Source organism: Lissotriton vulgaris, chromosome 1_1 (genome assembly GCF_964263255.1).
Source record: "Lissotriton vulgaris chromosome 1_1, aLisVul1.2, whole genome shotgun sequence".
Lineage (NCBI taxonomy): Eukaryota > Metazoa > Chordata > Amphibia > Caudata > Salamandridae > Lissotriton > Lissotriton vulgaris.
Genome location: NC_141685.1, coordinates 476165478 through 476184060, shown reverse-complemented (window position 1 = coordinate 476184060; position 18583 = coordinate 476165478). Strand labels below are relative to the sequence as shown.

At 42.9% G+C, this 18583-nt stretch overlaps 1 protein-coding gene across 1 annotated transcript in view; it reads right to left on the bottom strand.

Moving 5' to 3' along the window:
• The window catches only part of LOC147747372 (methylcrotonoyl-CoA carboxylase beta chain, mitochondrial-like), a 299929-nt gene that overhangs the window by 93789 nt on the left and 187557 nt on the right, over window positions 1-18583 (bottom strand). Inside the window, exons 7-8 of the mRNA XM_086953849.1 lie at window positions 13876-13967; window positions 1633-1789 (exon numbers count right to left, since the gene is read on the bottom strand). Coding sequence (XP_086809975.1) covers window positions 1633-1789; window positions 13876-13967 — 249 coding nt within the window. The remainder of the gene's footprint in view (window positions 1-1632; window positions 1790-13875; window positions 13968-18583) is intronic.

Sequence of the window (18583 nt, the reverse complement as noted above, 5' to 3'; positions counted from 1 at the left end):
ATCAATATCACTTAGAGGTGTCAGCCTCCCACATACTCCTTTTGCCACATATCTGAGGAATTCCACCAAGTCGACTCTATGATGTGAGGTGGAGTCAATGGAGCTGGGGATTTCACAACACCTACGGCCTGCCTGCCAACTGTAACTCTTCCCCATAGCCAGGTAGTAGTGGAAGACGTCTCACTTAAAAAAAGGTTAGAAGTTCATCTTGCTTCTTTCTGGAATGGTACTGCATGGTTGCTACTCCTCACAAATACAGTTCTTTAGACTGCGGCAGCTTTCTGGAAGGAGGATCACAGTCAAACTGGGGAAGGCTCCACCCATTCATGGGTTCTACTTCTGACTTTTTCTACCAAGGTGGCCAAGTCCTATTTGCCTGCTAGCTCCAGGACACACAGGCGACTAAAGAGCTTTACAGGAGCCTATGGGTGCTCTGACTTCTTAGATCCATTCAGAGCTCCTCCATACCTATTGGTTTTACTCTCTAAATGCTAGCAATCATACCGTAGCCGGGCATTAAATTATAATAGTTTGAAAATATTTCCTAAAGCAAGATTTGTAGACTAAAGCCTTAAAAATTCAGACATCCCACGGAACAGCCACATCTCCGGACACCTGAGAGACCTGCACTGGCTCCCCGTCAACAAAAGAATCACCTTCCGGCTCCTCACCCACGCACACAAAGCCCTACACGATCAAGGCCCGAGCTACCTCAACAACCGAATCAACTTCTACGCTCCCAAACGCCACCTCCGATCTGCCAGCCGCGCCCTCGCCGCCGTCCCACGCATCCGCAGAGCCACCACAGGAGGAAGGTCCTTCTCCTACCTGGCCGCCAAGACCTGGAACTCCCTCCCTGCCGACCTGCGCCTGACCCAAGACCACCTCTCCTTCAGGAAGAAGCTCAAGACCTGGCTGTTCGAGCAGTAACGGCCCCCCCCCCCCCCCCCCCCAGCGCCTCGAGACCCTACGGGTAGGTAGTGCGCTCTATAAATGTCTATGATTGATTGATTGAAAAATTCAGTATTTATAGGCTGAAGGGATCTCGGGCTGAGGTCACCTTTGACTCTAAATGGCTCGTTTGGTGCTATGTCTGGTCTTAACTGGTCTGCAGTTGCTTAAAGTATCTTTTAATCATGGTTTTCATTCATTCTTTTAAATACCCCTCACTCTAAATATTGCTAGATTTTCTGCTGCTGGGCCCTCTTCTCTTCGTGATGTTTAAGAACATTTCTGATACACAGTACAAGTTTTTCTGGTGTACATGCCTATTGTTGCATCCACCTTAACTCTGGTAGCTAGATGATTAGCAGAGTCTAAGCTAGAGGTGGAATATTTTGCCCACCTATACTACATAGAAGGAGAGCATAAACACTTGCTTGGACAGTAGAACAAATTTACAGTGCCTCGTTTATGTAGATGTATAATATTTCTTTAGAAACCTCTGTTTCTGAACAAACACTGTCCTATTTTAGACCCATTCAAGTATAAGGTGGTATGACAGCTAGTACCAAACATCTATTGCCTATCAAATTGATTTTGCAGGGAACAGAACATTGCAAATATTTTTAAATTAGCATTGAACAAAAAAATATATTTTTCAAGCTTACATGTGGTCTTTTGTCACTATACCTGTGAAAGATGGGACATGAGTGATGGATGAGAAGAAGTGTTCTGAAGAAACAAAATGGGAATGTTTCTCTGGTTGCATAGCTGTACAAAATGGCTTCCTTTCAAAGATGCATCATGTGTGAGTTCTCCATTGTTAGCTACTATCCCAACAAGCTGACTAAGAAAGAAAATATAAAGAACCGACTTAAATGATCACGTGCAAACGGTTCACCACTTAAAAAAGCAATTTATGACATCTGGTGAACTGCATGTTAGTACTTGCAAATCAACTGAATAATGTTTGATTTTTATATCAAAAGCTCATATAAATGATGCACACCTTTAAGCTTCCCGATAGCAAATATGAAAGTCTGTTTTTTTGATAAATGGTGTTATAGTCATGACGATGATTAGGAGCATCCTGCTGATCCGCCAAAGCCCACTATGCCACCATCTCCTTGGAAGAGACAGTCAGGGGCAAATAAAAATAAATCCAGAACTCACACCAACATAACATGCATATAAGGCAGGCTGCCATTTTATTTTTGCCTAGGATGAACACACTGCTCCTGCCCTGCGTTCCTTCATAGACAGAGTCACCTTTGAGCCGGACGGTAATAGCCTTAGGGCCACTGCACCTTGTTCATCACTAAGGTAACATATATTGGCAAAGACAATAGGTCTCACCTTTGAAAGACATTAGCTGATCTTTTAGTTTTACCACTGCATGTTGCCAATGCAGAACAGTATCATCAAAACAGACCAAAAAAAAAAAAGTATTGCAGATGTTGAAGAGCATTGGCAAGAAAAGCACAAAAAAGCCAAAATGTCCATCTAAAGCATGATGACGGATATGCACGCACAACAGAAGGCACGAGTCATGATGCTGCAGTGGCCATTTCACTCCATGATTGAGGATGCCCATGTTGGAGTGGGGTATACAAAAGAGGAAACTGCAGCTTCCAGGCTGGTAGAACTGAGATTTCTAGTTGGCAGAGGTATGCACCCTGTCCAAGCAGGAACCACGACTCCAGTCATGGTGAGCTAACCCACACTAAATGGTAAGCTGTGCTCACCCTCTCGTAGCTTGGCACAGAGCAGTCAGGCGTATCTAAAGAGGCAACGTGTAAAGTATTTGTGCAACACACACACAGTAACACAATGAAAACATCACAAAAATACTCCACACAGGGTTAGAAAAATAGATATTTTTATGAGTAAAACATGACTAAATTCCAATAAGTATAACCTGAGTTCCAATTTTTTACAGATTAAATAAAAAAGTAATGCTTAGAAGCAAATAGTGCTTAGGGGTTATTTGGTTGTGCTGGATTTGGGGTAAATCCAAAGTTCAGGCCGACAGATGGGAGGCAGGCCAGCTACAGGACTCATGCAGGTCCCCCTGAAACAGTACCTTTGATGACTTCGAAGATGCGTCTGTTCCGATCAACGCAGGCGATGAAGGCTTCGTCAACGAACCCTTTATGATGCAGATGCTGGGTCATAGTTGAGCAGCTCTGTCCGTCGTCACCAAGCTATGCAGTCCATCGAAACAATGTCGTCAGTCGGCTCCTGTGTCGAAGGGCAATGTGTCGGTCCGAATCGGTGCACAGTCGTCACTGCGTCGATTTTCATGCCTCTATACAGCAGAAATCACATTTGAAGGGCATAGGACTTGATGGACACCACTTGGCAGGGCAGGACTCACAGACAGCAGAGTCCAGGGGCTGTTGCAGGGTTAAAGGAAATCTTTGACGGCCCCAAGACTGCAGAACAGGGTGCAAGTCAGCAAGCCTGTGGAGTCACTCTGGGTTCAAGTGAGATGGGTTATGTCCTTGTCCTCAGCAGACAGAGCAGGGCAGCACAGCAAAGCAGAAAAGCAGTTCTTCCAGAGCAGCAGTCAAGCAGAGTGGCAATCCTTGTAGCAAAGCAGTCTTTACTCTTAGCAGAGTTCTTCACAGGTCCTGTAGTGTACTGTCTTGGTACGGTCAGAGCCCCAGTACTTGTACCCAGTTGTGCCTTTGAAGTGGGGGGTGACTTCAAAGCAGACCCTTGAAGACTCTTCTCAGCCCTGGCTCAAGTTGATCAGTAGGGGGTAATCAGCCCATTGCATGGGACACAGGACACTGCCTACTCAGGTGTGTCAGTTGCTCCTCGCTCTTCCTGCACAGAAAGAGCAATCAGAATGCAGATGAGTCCTCTGTCACACCCACCCTTCCTGTGATTGTCACAGTCTAGAGAAAATGCACAAAGTGTAGCTGTCACCCACCCCAGGCGTGTTTTGGAGAAAGGCTGGAAGGCACATAGAGCAGTAAGAGCAGAGAAATGTCCACTTCTAAAAGTGTCATTTCTAGAATAGTAATGTTAAATCCAACTTTACTAGTAAAGGGGATTTATCGTTACCATTCCAAAGATATGAAACAAATGCAGCTACTCCATCCTAATCAGGAATTACATCTTAAAAGTGCATCAAGGAATTCCCAATGCTTGCCTCACAATGCTTGAATTTGAGAGGAATAGGCCTCACACTAGTGGAAAATTAATTGGGGTGTTTGTTACTACCAGGGCAGGCAAAACTTACCAGTACATGTCCTACCTTTTACTTACACAGCACCCTGCCCTTACCTAGGGTCTACCTTAGGGGTGACTTATGTGTGATAAAAGGGGAGTTTAAGGCTTGATCAGTGGTTTTAAATGCCACGTCGAAGTGGCAGTACACTGCATACACAGGCCGTACTATGGGAGGCCTGAGACAGGTTTCAAAGGCTACTTGAATGGTTGGCACAATCAGTGATGAAGGCCTACTAGTAGCATTTAGATACAGACCCTGGGTATATTGTATACCACTGTACAAGGGACTTGCAAGCAAAATAAATATGTAAACTGTATATACACCAATGTTACCATGATAGGGGATAAGCACATGCACTTTAGCACTGGTAAGCAGTGGTAAAGTGCTCTCAGGGTCCTAAGGCCAACAGAAAGATACAGCAAAAAGAGGAGGTTAGCAGACAAAATGTTTGGGGGAAGACCACAGTAAGGATGACAGGTCTAACTCGGGTCTGGCTGGGAAGAAGAAGGGATGCAGATTGAGGTAGCAACTTAGAGTCACTATGTGACAGGGAGCAACGGCGAGCAGGGCATGCCAGGGGAGCTGGGTGGGCGAAGCAATGCAGGGTGACTTTGTGCACCCCTCTGGAATTCTAATACAATCTAGGTGCTTCAGTTTCAACATAAACACAATTTGGATGTTAGGGAATATTTGAACAGAAGACAAAACAGAACACAAATCGACCACAGTGAAATGTGTGGTGGTAGGCAGTACACAGGACAAAATGGTTGCAAGATTCAGAACTGAAAAACTAGCAAACACTTCTTTGTTTAAGAGGTATATTTATTTCCTGTGTATTAAGACAGAGTTCTTATACAAAAGCACAGGAAGAGGGGATAGGTTTCCCCAGCATTTATCTCAAATAAAGATGATAACACCAGTAGCAGCCCCGGAAATGCAATCATACTGGATTCCAACCGTCAACTCCCCTCTCCACATTCTATTCTCCCACATCATACTCCAAATTCCACCCTTAACCTTCCACATCACACTGCACATACACATAACTACCCCTCCACACTGGGTTTCTTGTTCAGCAGGAAAGGATCCTTATCCTGCAAGTGGGAAAGAGAATATCTAGGTCGAATAAGCAGAATAACATGGCAAATTACTTGCATAGTTTCAGCTCAGAGGGGATAGTAGGGAATACAAGGGTATTTACCAGCGGCAGCCGGCACGGATCGGAGGTAGGAGGACGGGGGCAGGACGATGGGTGAGGTGGAGGTACGCAACTATAAAAAAATGACATAACATTTTTTAAACTTACTTTCTCGCTGCGTCTCTCCTTCGTAGTCCTCCCTCGCTTGGCCACATGAAGCACACCCAGGCTCCCAGTCAGTCAATCACAACGCTGCCTTAGCAGCATTGTGATTGGTCTGAGCACCATGTTTCGGCGCTCAGATGCTGACTGGAGGCCTAAGCATGTTTTCCACATAGGCTGTAATGCAGCCTGCATGGAGAACATGCAAAGTGCATAAATTTGTTTTGGGCGGCCCAAGAGGGCCGTCCAAGCAGTCATTGAGCACTTTAGGCGGGTGCTACCACTCCCCCCTGCTCCTGCCCCCTCACGCAAAGCTGTGGGTGGGGGTGGAAGTAGGAGAAAATAATATGATCATAACACAAGTTATCATTATTTTATATTCTCTGTGTTTCACTGCAAAAAAGCAGTAAGGGCGATGCTCCTCCACCTTAGCAGAGTAGCCGCTACTGGTATTTACGCTGTGGGTTTGGGGGAATCTTGACAGGCTATGCAGGGAGGATACAGACTATTTCACTTACATGACTGGATTAAAAGGGAGCGAAAGCATGTTTTAAATTTGAAGTACATTTTGGGAAAAAGTTGAGGTTTTAGTAGTTGCAAAGGAGGAAGTTTAATCAAGCAAGATCTCGAAACCATTTTTTTAGGCACATCTAAGTAAACACCATCAGGCGTACAATACACAGTATAGTTTTAACCTTCATAGGAGACAACAACCTAAGAGATTAACACGTGATAAGGGGCAGTACAGAAAGGCATGTTGATCAGAAATTAAAACCAAGGATACTGTAATGGGGCAGGAAACACTTGAGCTACTCTTTGCTTTGAAAGGCCAACTGCATCAATTTTCAAGCCTAAAAGAGGAAAGGAGAAATCAAAGTTTGAAAGCTGATCAGCTGACACTAGTATTAATAACACAAGGGTAGGCTGTCCATTAGAAACTCACTGGCTACACTACAATTTCTAATTTATGGGGACTAAGGTGTTAATGGATCAATCATTTCCTCTCAGGTTGTCCTAGTATTGAGGGAACTGCTGCGGAGGGAAGGAAAATAGTCTGTTCAGGGTTTCCACCTAATGCCGAAGGACAGTTAGGACAGCCTCTCCCCCAGTGAACCAACTGGTCACAGCTGAAACAGGAGGTGTTTTAGGCATAGTAAACCTATCCCCTTATGTTCCTTGGCCCTTCCACCTCCCTTTTCCCAGATACACTCATGTCCCTTTCACACTGCCAGTTGGAGGCTAGTGGGTGACAAAGCTAGGGACGAAGACCATCACCTTTGAACCTTACCCTCTACCCAGGTACTGACACAAGAGAAACAAAGTTGTGATATCATCTAGTACGGGGTAACTGTCCTCTTCAATTGAGCTTACAAAGGGATCCCTTCTACTAGCTCTCTCTCCCTTTGTGCTCTGGTATCGTTTGTCTGAGAGTGTCATGTGTAATAGAAAGACAATGTGAATGTTCGTGCTGATCACTAGTTTCAGGCCAAGGAGGTGGGACGCACACTATAGAAAGAGATAGTAAATAAGGTGTTGCAGTGTCAGCTTCTTGTTGTGATATTGCTCACTATGCAGCCTACGCAATTAACTGCCCTGGTCCTGCCTGCACTAATCCACCTGTGCATCCACTAGTGCACCATCTTTATTTGGTTGGGGAGCTAAGGTTAACAGGTATATGAGATCCTCATTAATATCTTCCTGGGTCTCATCAACAGCAACCTGGGTGAAAAGACCGGGCAATAAGGGTTCTAAATCTAGCCTAATTTTTCATGCTAATAGCCTACTATTTTAGCTTTTCCTTAGACTCTAAGGTTACTTGTTTGAGATTATTGTCGGAGTCTAAAACCTTCCACGCAACAATTTAGGAATGCATTCTATCGGTCAGAGGAAACTTTGGTTTTAGAATTCTCTAATTTCTGCATAAAATGAGCAATTTCAAACATGTTGAAGGTACCTTTCACAGAAAAGTGCTTGTCACTTACAATGTTATTGGCCAAGCATTTAAATACCTAAATACTTAAAGCTGTGGGTGTTCCCTTATTTGGAACCATCAAAGTATTACAGTTTTAATCCCTATTTTAACCTGGCTTAACATCAATGGAAGTAAGCTGCCTGTCAACCAACAACTAATCATGCTGGAGAGGGAGGATGGGCATTCTACATCAGGCAAAAGAGAATATGTAGTCTTATTGAGAGAGTACCAGAAAGTATCCATTCGCATCTGTAGAAAAGACACGTTTCACTGGTCTCCTTGCATGTGATAAATCTTTGCTCACAACTCGGTTTGGCTCGCACAGCTCATGTTGCTGTGGATCCAGTCGTCAACTGGTAGGGTCTATACTGGGTACACAAACACACAATTTCACTCCTGATCCACCTGCTCTTTCCTTAAATTGAAATTGCACTGTACCCCGTGGTAACCTGGATTCCCCCTTTTAACAATCCGTTTCCAAAGCTTATCCGATTCGTTCCTCTAACTAATGTCCTATACTGAGGCCCTCAGACAAAGAGATACTCATTATATCAATGGAAATAAATGTAGACTCACATTTAAAATTTGATTCATGAAAACTGTCTGAAATGGTTAACAACCTGAGAACTGGGCTGTCTCACACTTAAGTACCCCTAAGGGGAAAGTTGTAGAATATAATGCGACAATAAAGAAAACAATAACAACACCATGTGCATCATAACACCCCATGTGGAAATGGCTCATGACAAACAGATAGATGATGGAAGCGCCAGTTTCTGAATATACAGGTCAAAAGTAATTTAAGTGCTGACCATTTTGGTGCTGTATCATCAAGAACAGCTTGCTGCAAAAGTATCTTACACATACAGCCTCAGAAGCATGACATTTCAGCATATTAACAGGTGCCATAAACAACAATAACCCCCCACATACAAATCCACCTCAACTATATTTAAAGACAACCATCAAGAAATCCGTAGTTGAGGCTAATGATTAAGGGTCTTCGAAAATGCCCATTCCTTAGAGTCTTCACGTCGGTTTTGTGAACTTTCTGCAATTCTAGGTGTGGTTAGAAGGAGACATCAGAAGTGTCTGAATCCATTTTTCAAGGAGACTGGTTGCTTCCATTAAATCCTTTCTATATACCAAAGAAACAACCACACAGTCGATTCAGTTCCATTCGTATACATCAGTGCATGCCACTTCCATGCCAAGTGTTCCATTTCCCTTAACTTGCCATCGAGGCTACAGACTGTCTGGCACCTTTGAGTCTTAATGAGAATTGCCACACTTTTTATTACATTAGCTTGAAAATGTCATAACACATGGCTTGGTCTACTGCTCTGTAAAACATTTTAAGCCAAACATATTTTTTTAAATAATGCTGAATTCTGATTGCCTCCATTGTGTTCCAGCAATTTTAGATTGACCATCTTCTCTTAACAGGTGATTTTGACAATTGTATAGAAGCAATGTAAAAAAAGACTATTTCTGGATCTGATACTGTAAAGCAGGAATTGTAATATAGCCTAATGAGAATGCTGGGAACCTGAAAACCCACAAGATTTTCTGAATTAAAATTTTGAAGACATCAGACCTGGTTCAGAGACAGGTGATCCACCACATTTGAATTGAAAAATCCCTCCTGCTACATACATTTTTTGGAAACGCATCACCATCACATCCTTATATTACAACCTGTGACACAAAGACACAGGAGACAATCAAAATAGCATTAGAAACATATTAAGAATTCTTCATAGGGCAACTGAGTGAATAACCAAGGAAAACTCTGTTGCAAACATTTACCAACACTAAGTCACCTGCCACTTTCTTTAATGGTCTGATATGAAGAGTCCATCTCTCCCAATACTTTCTTACAAGAATGCACTTTTCCAGATCATAGCCTTTCTATTAGTACTAATAATCCACATTTGTAAAGCGCACAATCACCCGTAAGGGTCTCTAGGCGCTGGGGGTCGTCGGGAAGATTAAGCAAGCTATTGCCCTGAGTCACATAGTGCTGGGCTAATCTGCCGCCGGTGCCGGGGATCGAACTGTGATCCCCAGATTCCGGAGTCGTTCGCCCTAGCCGTGGCGCCACACCTCTTCCAATATCATGGTCCACCAATACACTCTAGAAGAAGCCATGCCCACTCAACATAATATTGCTTTAATGCTATATTAGCACAATTGTATGCACTGTCGCATAATACCATTCCCTCTTGATGAGCGTGCTAGGATTAATAACGTGAAAATGTAGCCTATTGTTAAGCATATATGAGAGATTACTATACCAGTGCAGCATGAGCGGATGAAGAGGTGGATATGGAACTGTTATATAGGGTTATATAGCAGCCATATAAGAGACTCGCTTCCTCTTTGTGAGTCGCAAAGAAATGTATCTAAGGCTTGTGACCTCAACTACAGTTGCAAACTACTGAAAATCATGTGGTGCTCATGCCTTGAACGCACTTATTCAGCAATTTGATGCCCAAGGCACACGTGACAATGGGGTTCTAGGCAAACAAAAGTAGCTGACTTCTGATCCTGAAAGTACTGAAGAATAAGTAAGCCCCTTCTGAAAGGATAGTGGAATTTCCTGAAATTAGGGTGCAAAATGCAGACTAGTGCCACATTATTGTATCAACAACTATCCAGGTCTGGGACCAGGCCCCTTTGACAGCTATCTGCCTTCTTCCTGTTCTTAACAAGGACAGGTTGTTCTGTGGTAATGAACCCTTTCAAATCTGCAGTAAATGATTGAGAACAGCATGGACAGGCCTTAGGTGAATTCCTCAAAGAAATTACAACAGTTTACTCCATAGATGCTTTCTAGGCAAGTGGCAAAACCAGAGGGGAGATGCCACACGCAACTGTCTAATGCAGCAGATGAAGGCTTCAAAACATTTGGCACAAAAAAGACAGCTGGATGTGATGAAACAATGGCAAGAACCACTCACTGTAGAGAGAAAACGAGAACTAAGAAACAAAGCCAATGTCACTGACAAAAAGAATGTGACATTTCTCAGAGGAACAAAATGCTTTTATAAGTCGTTTCCAAGCCGAAACCAGCAAGCCGAAAAACAGAACTGAGGTGGGAGCTGAAGGTGATTGCAGGAAAATGAGTGTTTGGTTAAGGGGCGAGGAGTGATGATCCTTTACAAGCAACAACCATAGCCCATGTCAGAGTGAACATCAAAAGCCACTAAATTAACCTTATCTTAACCCTCTGGTAGCATGGCATCAAAGCAGTCAGGCTTAACTTAGAGACATTGTATAAAGTATTTATGCAGCACACAAACAGCAATACAGTGTAATCAAAAACACATGAGATATTCCACACAAATTAAAAAAACTGGGTAGAATGTAATAAATAAAAGGATACCAAAATGACAAACACCCAATCTGTAGAACTGGAGATGTGCAATTTCAAAGGTTAACGTAAAAGTAGTGCCAAGAAGCAGAAAGCACCAACTGTGAGTGTCTGGTTGGGCTAGACTGGGAAAAGGTCCCAAATTCAGGCCAACCGTGAAGGAGTGCAGGCAGGCTATAGGAACCAGGTTCGCACCTTGAAACCTTATTCATTTCGAATTTCTTGAGTAGATTTTCCAGTGTGGGATCCTCTGGGGTTTTCTGTCATTTGTGTTTAGGACACTCATCTTAAAAGACTCAAATAGCCCTGATCCATCAATTGGTCCATCTGGTATAAAAACCGCCAACAATGTGCAAAATCCAATTGAGCTACAGCGGGGATGAATTTGTCTATTTTAGATCCTTTGCATTGTATCTAGTTCAGTTTTCGGTAAATAATCACATGGTATCATAAGAATCTAGGGTGCATCAAAAGAAGACAGACACTGTGAAAATGAAGGGAAAATAAGTTTCTAATCGCCTTCAAGAAAAGTGCAAAATTAGGGATTAAAAAATCTCAGCTCAGATCACTAGGCTTAATCATATTTTACTAGAACACATCATAATTCTATAAGTTTGAGCTTCCCCGCAAGTGTTCTGTTTGATGCATATCCATGTCTATAAAACACAATGAGCGGCATGATTTAAATTCCCCAAATCGGTTATCTTGCTCCTTCCGTTGACCACATTCTGCACTAAACCCCATGCATGTGCCTGGCTGCTGAGAGTATTTGTGACCTTTGAGTCTGCGCAAATTTACGTCCCCACCCTCTCGGTCTCTGTCCCTCCCTGTATAATTTTAACAGAGTTGCAGCAATGCCCCATCCCCAGGAGGAGACAGCAGCTCACACAGGGGCAGCCAAAGTCTTCGGATGGTGGTTCTATCTCAGAACATGCATGCTCCTGCACCAATGGAGAGACCCCTCAATCTCAATCTATTATGGAGTTCACCTCCTCTCCCTGCCAACATGGGAAAAAGCTGCTGTATTTGGTCTACTGAGGGCAGATGAAAGATCTCCCATGAGGCTATGGCTCAGAGTATACAGCTCCGCACAGTTCTAAGAAAAGCTTACATGTAGTGGTTCCACCTCAAAGCAGTCACCTTTGAGAAAAAAACAGCAGAAGCCAGCATACAAAATGAAACAGCTTGACTGATGAGCTATATTGTGATGGTATCGCCTCTTTTAAGATGGCAGCCACGTGATCACATGTACTTGGTCTCCATCTTACATGTAGGGATTCCCAACACAATAGAAAGGGATTTATCCTTCATCGGTTTACATTACATTAGCACATTGTTTTTAGTCTATTCTGCGTTCGACTGTTTGCACTTGTAGCCCTTCCCCTTGCAGCATCCCACAGGAACAGGGAGGGATTTCAGTGCTGTTTGTGCACTCTCCTGCAGTGCCCCACCAGCTGCTCATTAACCGCAATCCCAGAGACAGACTTCCTACTGAAAAAAACTACTGTAAAAAGTAAAAACTACACAAAATGCTGTAAATCATCACAATCTGTACTCCGAAAGCTTGTGGTGAGAACTTATCCAAAACGTGTGGGCAAAAGGAGGTACCCAAGCATTTGTTTCTGGCTCCATCACTTGAGTACTCACACATCTTGTCCGAGACGATTTGGTCAGGCCACTCCAGACTTATTGGTACTGCACCGGCTGCCAGTAAAAGAGAGAATTATTTTCAAAACTTGCTATTTATCGCATAAGACGCTTTCCTCTTTCTCAGAACATATCTAGATATGAACTAAAACGGGGCAGGAGATCAAAAATTGTCCAAATATTGGTTATCCCAAACTTTTGTTGCGACACCTTTGGCAGGCAGCTGTTTCAACAACCGCCACGAAGCACTCGAAAACCATGGCCGTTTTTCTTCGTTCCCGTTCATCTTCGCTGCTTTTTAGAATGCACATTGAAAATAAAGACAGAATGGTACTTGACGCCCGAAAAGTTCAAGCAACTGTTCCCAGGAATGAGGTATGCTTGATAAAGGATGTGCCATTTAGACAGGGACACTGTTCTACATCTGCCCCATAATTCAAACCTACTGGAAGCCGGAAAATTAACTGAGGTTTTTGAATCACCGGTGAACAAATTGTTCCATTCGGGCCTTCGCCCAGACAAGTGGGAGGATATAACTTTAGGGAATGCAAGCTAATTTTTTCAGTTACTTATTGCCCAAATTGACCTAGAAAGGCAATGGAAACCGGGCTCTAGCCCTATGCATTTGTGAAGGTTTGGGAGTCCTAGAGAGTCTTACAAAGCCACCTGGCACCTGACTGTTTGGCATCCTCTGTTCCTCTACATGGGCAAAGGTAACAGAGATGTAAATTGTCCGACTAGCCTGAGGGCTTTGCATTTATTTGACTGAAGAATCACAAACATCTAACAGAAGTGAAAACAACTCCACATGGGAAGGATGAGACTAAACTCACATCTGAAAGAAATATGGTTAGGCGATCCAAATGTATCTTGTGTGTACGGCCCTTTGTTGATTTGGATGAAGAACACAGTAAAAGGTGGAAAGAGGGGTTGCAGTTGGAGGAAACATCCTCATGAGGAAGGAACTACAGCCAGGGTTATACTGCTTTAGTACAGGATTTCTAATTGAAAAACCTGTGAAAACAATAAAAATAAAAGCAACAGCTCCGGGGTCTGCTGCGTAATAACACTGGAAGTTGTGAAGCAGCTTTAAGCACCTAAGACACCCAACATGGATGTTTGGCAGGTCATTCAAAAGTAATAGACCAACAACTAAACAGATAACCTTTGCTCACAGGCTCTGGGAAAAGCAACTTTAATGGCCCAAGAAACATGAACTTTGACGATGTTGCAAAATGAGGCACATACTTAACTTACGCATACTAACTAGTCGGTAGCGCATGGCTCATGTGCACTCCAGTACAGCCTCTGCTTTGCTACAAAGACTCTCTAAAATATGTACCAAACAGTTTTCCTGAGTCACAAAATTGTGGAAGGCAAACTTACTTTAATCTTACCCTTCTAAATGTGAAAATCCTGTTACCAATGATGTTCCATATTCCGCTTTGAACTCCTGGAATTTGCTGCCATCTACCAGACGACTCAGAATCTACAAAACATAGATTACTTTCAGAATTTTCCGAAAAACCGTAAGCATTTAGAATAATTTGTTTTATTTTGCTGTCTTCCAACAGTGATCAAAGTGATGCAATACAATTATGCATGCTATTGTTTGAAAATACCATTAAAGACCCAGACTCATGATAAGGTGCATTCCATTGCTCTCATGATCTTCTAAACTTGTCTGGATTATGTTCTCCTTAGATAGACACAAGTCTACGGAAGCAGAGACATTGTTTACCATTCTTGTGAAGCAATTTATAGAAGAACTCTTGTGATGGGCTTCCTTAAGAAGCTAATATTGTTAATGCCAGATATTCAAATCCAATTATTCACTGCATTAATGCAACAGCAGAGTAGATTCCTTTTCCACCCCGGTGATGCCTCACAGGAAAGTGTGCTCTTCCATGCTCTGACAGAGCGGCTGAGATCATGCACTATGTTCTCAGCTATTTCTTTCTAAGTAACTGGAAGCCAAGCCCTCAAGGAGGAAAGGTCAAACTGAGGTGTAATGGCGAACCGTAAGGCATTAAAATTAATCATAATCGGGGGAAGTGGACGTAGGAGAGGCGGCCAAGGGAGGATGAGGGAGCTGCCAATTTAACTGTATTGAAAGGGAAGGTAAAGAGTGGTGAAAATATAAAAATGCTAAGATACTTCTTAACAATGTGTGATAGAATGGGAAGTTCAAGACTGTCAGGAGAGAGAGCAGAGCAGCACTTACTGTGAGGCTCCCCTCTGAGGGGTGCCTATGCAGGGCCGGCAAAACAAAGTTGTAGAGGGTGTAGAGAGAGAGGCGTGGCGCCGCGGCTAGGGCGACTGACTCCGGAATCTGGGGATCACGGCTCGATCCCCGGCACCCACGGCAGATTAGCCCACCACCATGTGACTCTGGGCAATAGCTTGCTTAATTTTCCCAATGGCCACCAGTGCCTAGAGACCCTTACGGGTGATTGTGCGCTTTACAAATGTAGATTGGATTATTATTATTATTATTATTATTAGTTATCAACAGAAACTTTCAACCTCAAGATTTCAAATGGTATAGAGAATCTGAGATTTGCTCTTATGATGTCTGATGTCACATGGAACCCTTTGGTGAAAAACAACTGTTAATGATAGCTACCCATCTATAGTTCTATATGTTTTATGAACTAATAACTCAATATCATATGTATGGTCAACCTTGAAGGGAAACACCAAGCACACCACATTTAATTTTCCTTTTTACTATTGAATTTTTAGGTACAAACAGCATACATGGCATATATTACATTTTGTGTATATGTCAATAATTACACTCAAATGTAACTATTGCTATGGAAACATTTAAGAACAAGTGAATGGGAACAATCCAGCGTGCCAAAATACACTATCGATTCAAAGGAAAACAAAGAAAATGCTAAACGAAATTGACAACCCTAAAGGAAGGAGACTGGACAAAACAAGACTCAATGATCACCATGATCAAATTACAGATGAAACCCATAGCTTAACCGAAGTGGAAAGAATCCCAGAATGTGGCTCCCAATCACTGAAAGTGTTGGAAAACCAATTTCAAAACCCTTACTTTACATATGGATCCCAGCCTTAAAGGAACCCAACCCTTAATGTTAGAAAATAACACTTCTTTTTATCAATTATTGAATTTAATTATTGACAATACTATAATACATGTTCCTCTGATGAACATGCAGACACCAAGAAATGATGTACAAAGGGGGCATTTTCTGTTAAGCAATGGGTTTGATTCTTGTGCTGAAGATAGCGGACATTCTTTTGCTATACTGCCTGCTAAAACATAGATATTTCTGGAAAACACCATCAAGCACAGACTACAATCAGGGTAACAACTAGTGTAATATTCAAAGTGATAAGTCTTTTTCCTCATGTTGCAATGCTTTCATATTAAATGTATCTGCAACCGCTTTCAATGGGAATCCCATATTATTTAAAGCACCTAAGCCACATAAAGACCCGTTAGAATATAAAGGGTACCATCCATCATGCATGGATAAGACAGAAGCTAAAATATTGGGGAAAATAATGGCCAAAACGAATACACAAAATCAGAGAGAGCTTACCAGGCATAATAGACGGACGTGTTCATTTAATGGGTGGAAGTGTTGATGTCAAAGAAGACCCAGTGGTGGCCTGTGGTAAATAAAATTACCGGGACTATTTTTCCATACATTAATAACAATAAGAATAGCTCATAAAACGAGAGGCAGAGTCCGTGGTATCTGAGTCATACGGGCTTTAATTAAGATGACTCGAGTCACTGAGAATCGGGTTCCATCACCACTAAGGTTCAGGAAGGGATATCTATCGTTTTATTAACATCACACATTATATATAGTGAAACCATACAATTGCAACGAATACAGTAGGCGTAACAAGTGAGAAGAGAGAGAGATAAGAACATATGGGCGTAAAAGAAGGCGTGTAAGGAGGCGTACACGTAGGTGTGCACTTGATGAGTCATAGAAGTGTCATAGGTGGGTGGATGCATAGAGAAAGTCTGCAGGGTCAGCAGAAACCTTTGCCCTACATGTGCGCGCAACTGAACATGACGTGAGATTGACGTGTAACTGGGGAGAGCTGGGGGGTTTACTTTAGCACTAGTAGAGGAGCCGGGAGTCTGGGATGTCAGAACGACCTGCACCTTTGGCATATCTAATATCTTGTGTTTGGAGGATGTATTGTCTGAAGTAAAGGTCTCTCGAGCAGAGGCCGTTCATCATTAAATGCTAGTGGGTGCATATATTTCTTCGTGCATTGCGCGGGGCCATGGGCATACTATGGCAACGGGTTCAGTAAATCACTTGCATGGAGACAGGAAGGCTAGGCCCTATGCTCTGCAGGCGGAAATATGTTTACCTATTTCACTAGACTGGAATGTGTTTTTGCGGAGGCTGAGCAGATAACTGTAGGCAAAATACCGTCTTGGCAGGCAGGCCAGGCCGGGCACCGCTCGGCTGGGCAGGGAGTAAGGTAGAGGTCAGGTATGCATACCTAAACTGCAGCTTTCAGAGACAGAAGAGGCTCGGAGCCTGAATTCAGGGCCTTGCTCGGCTGAGCCACAAAAACGTGTGCTTCGCGATATTTAAAAGTGTACCATGTAAATGCATTGGAAACGTAGGCCTCAGTGCGGAATTAACATTACATACACGGAAGGCCTAATAACTGACATGCTGATATTAGACGGGAATGCAGGGGCATTATGAGAACAAGCACGGGAAGGGAATAACATGATAACAGGGACATACATGGGGCATAGGTACATGGATAGGGTGCGAGGGGGGGGACACACTGACTACCTAAAAATTTCTGTTTCCTCAGGCCTCTTTAGATGCTGAGAAGGCATCTGACAGTTTTTGTGGGATATTACTTTAAGGCATTTAGACAGATGAACTTCAGCCACGCATTTATATGTTGGATACATTTACTGGACGGGGACGGACAACAGCCAGGTTGAGGATAAACACAATCATTTTAGAGCAGTGCACTTGGAGAGGAGAACCAAATCAAGGATGCCCGTTGTAACTACTGCTTTTTGAGCTAGCCACTGAACCATGAGGTTGTCTGCTCAGAAGGACTTATGTGGTGAGGTATAAAACAGTAACAACATGCAATTATATATGAGATGGCGACGGAAACTCTGGAAAGATTAAGCACTTATCTGGGTTGAAGATCAATCCTGAGAAATCACTACTGATCTTGCTGGGTACAAGCCATTGACTACTGAATACATTACAATGGAATGTGGCACTGAGATGGGGAGGTGAAGTTTCCAGTACCCGGGCATTCAGGCAGCATGTACAGAAAAAAGAGCAGGAGTTTAGCAAGTCCAAACTTGTGACGGACCTTTGGAAATGGGTGAATTTGGAATAATGAGCCACCGTTGCTGGCTCGCAGAGCAGCACCACTGAAAATGGCTGTACTACTGGTACTTTAATTTGTGTCAGTGCTTCAATAATCGAAATCTCAGATTGATGAGGAAGAAACTGGACAGACTAATGAACACTCTACTATGAGTTTGAAGGTGCAGCTGGCTGAAAGTGGCAAAGCAACGGTGGAACGAAGATAAAGAGAAGTGCTAAAAAGCACCATGATTATGCATCCGTAAGCATTATTGCTGGTTGGCTAACCAAGGATTCTGCTCTAGATAGGGCTCTCTTCTTTGAGTCAGGACTAACAAGAGATCTTCATAAGCAGCTGTCTGGCACAGAACATAGGCATGACTCCTCCCAGATCCTGTTACAGTTGACAAGTATAGAAAAGGACGATGAGGACATCTGTTACAATAACACTGTACAACACACAGGTCCCATTTGGTCTTTTCAAAAATGTACACAAGAAGAAAGGGACATCTATATGTCTATATGGGGGATGGAGAGCTACGAAGAGTAGAGAGACAATAGATTTATGACTTTTCAGGAGGGTAGCAATACTTTAAAAAATGTGGGCTGCGGCCATTATTTACAATCTGGTAGATTCTTATAGATGGCACCTCGTTCCATCAGCAACAGATAAATCTAATACACCGACTGCACATCTAAGTCTGCAATCATCAAGAAAGGCCGCAACCACACTATTTATTAT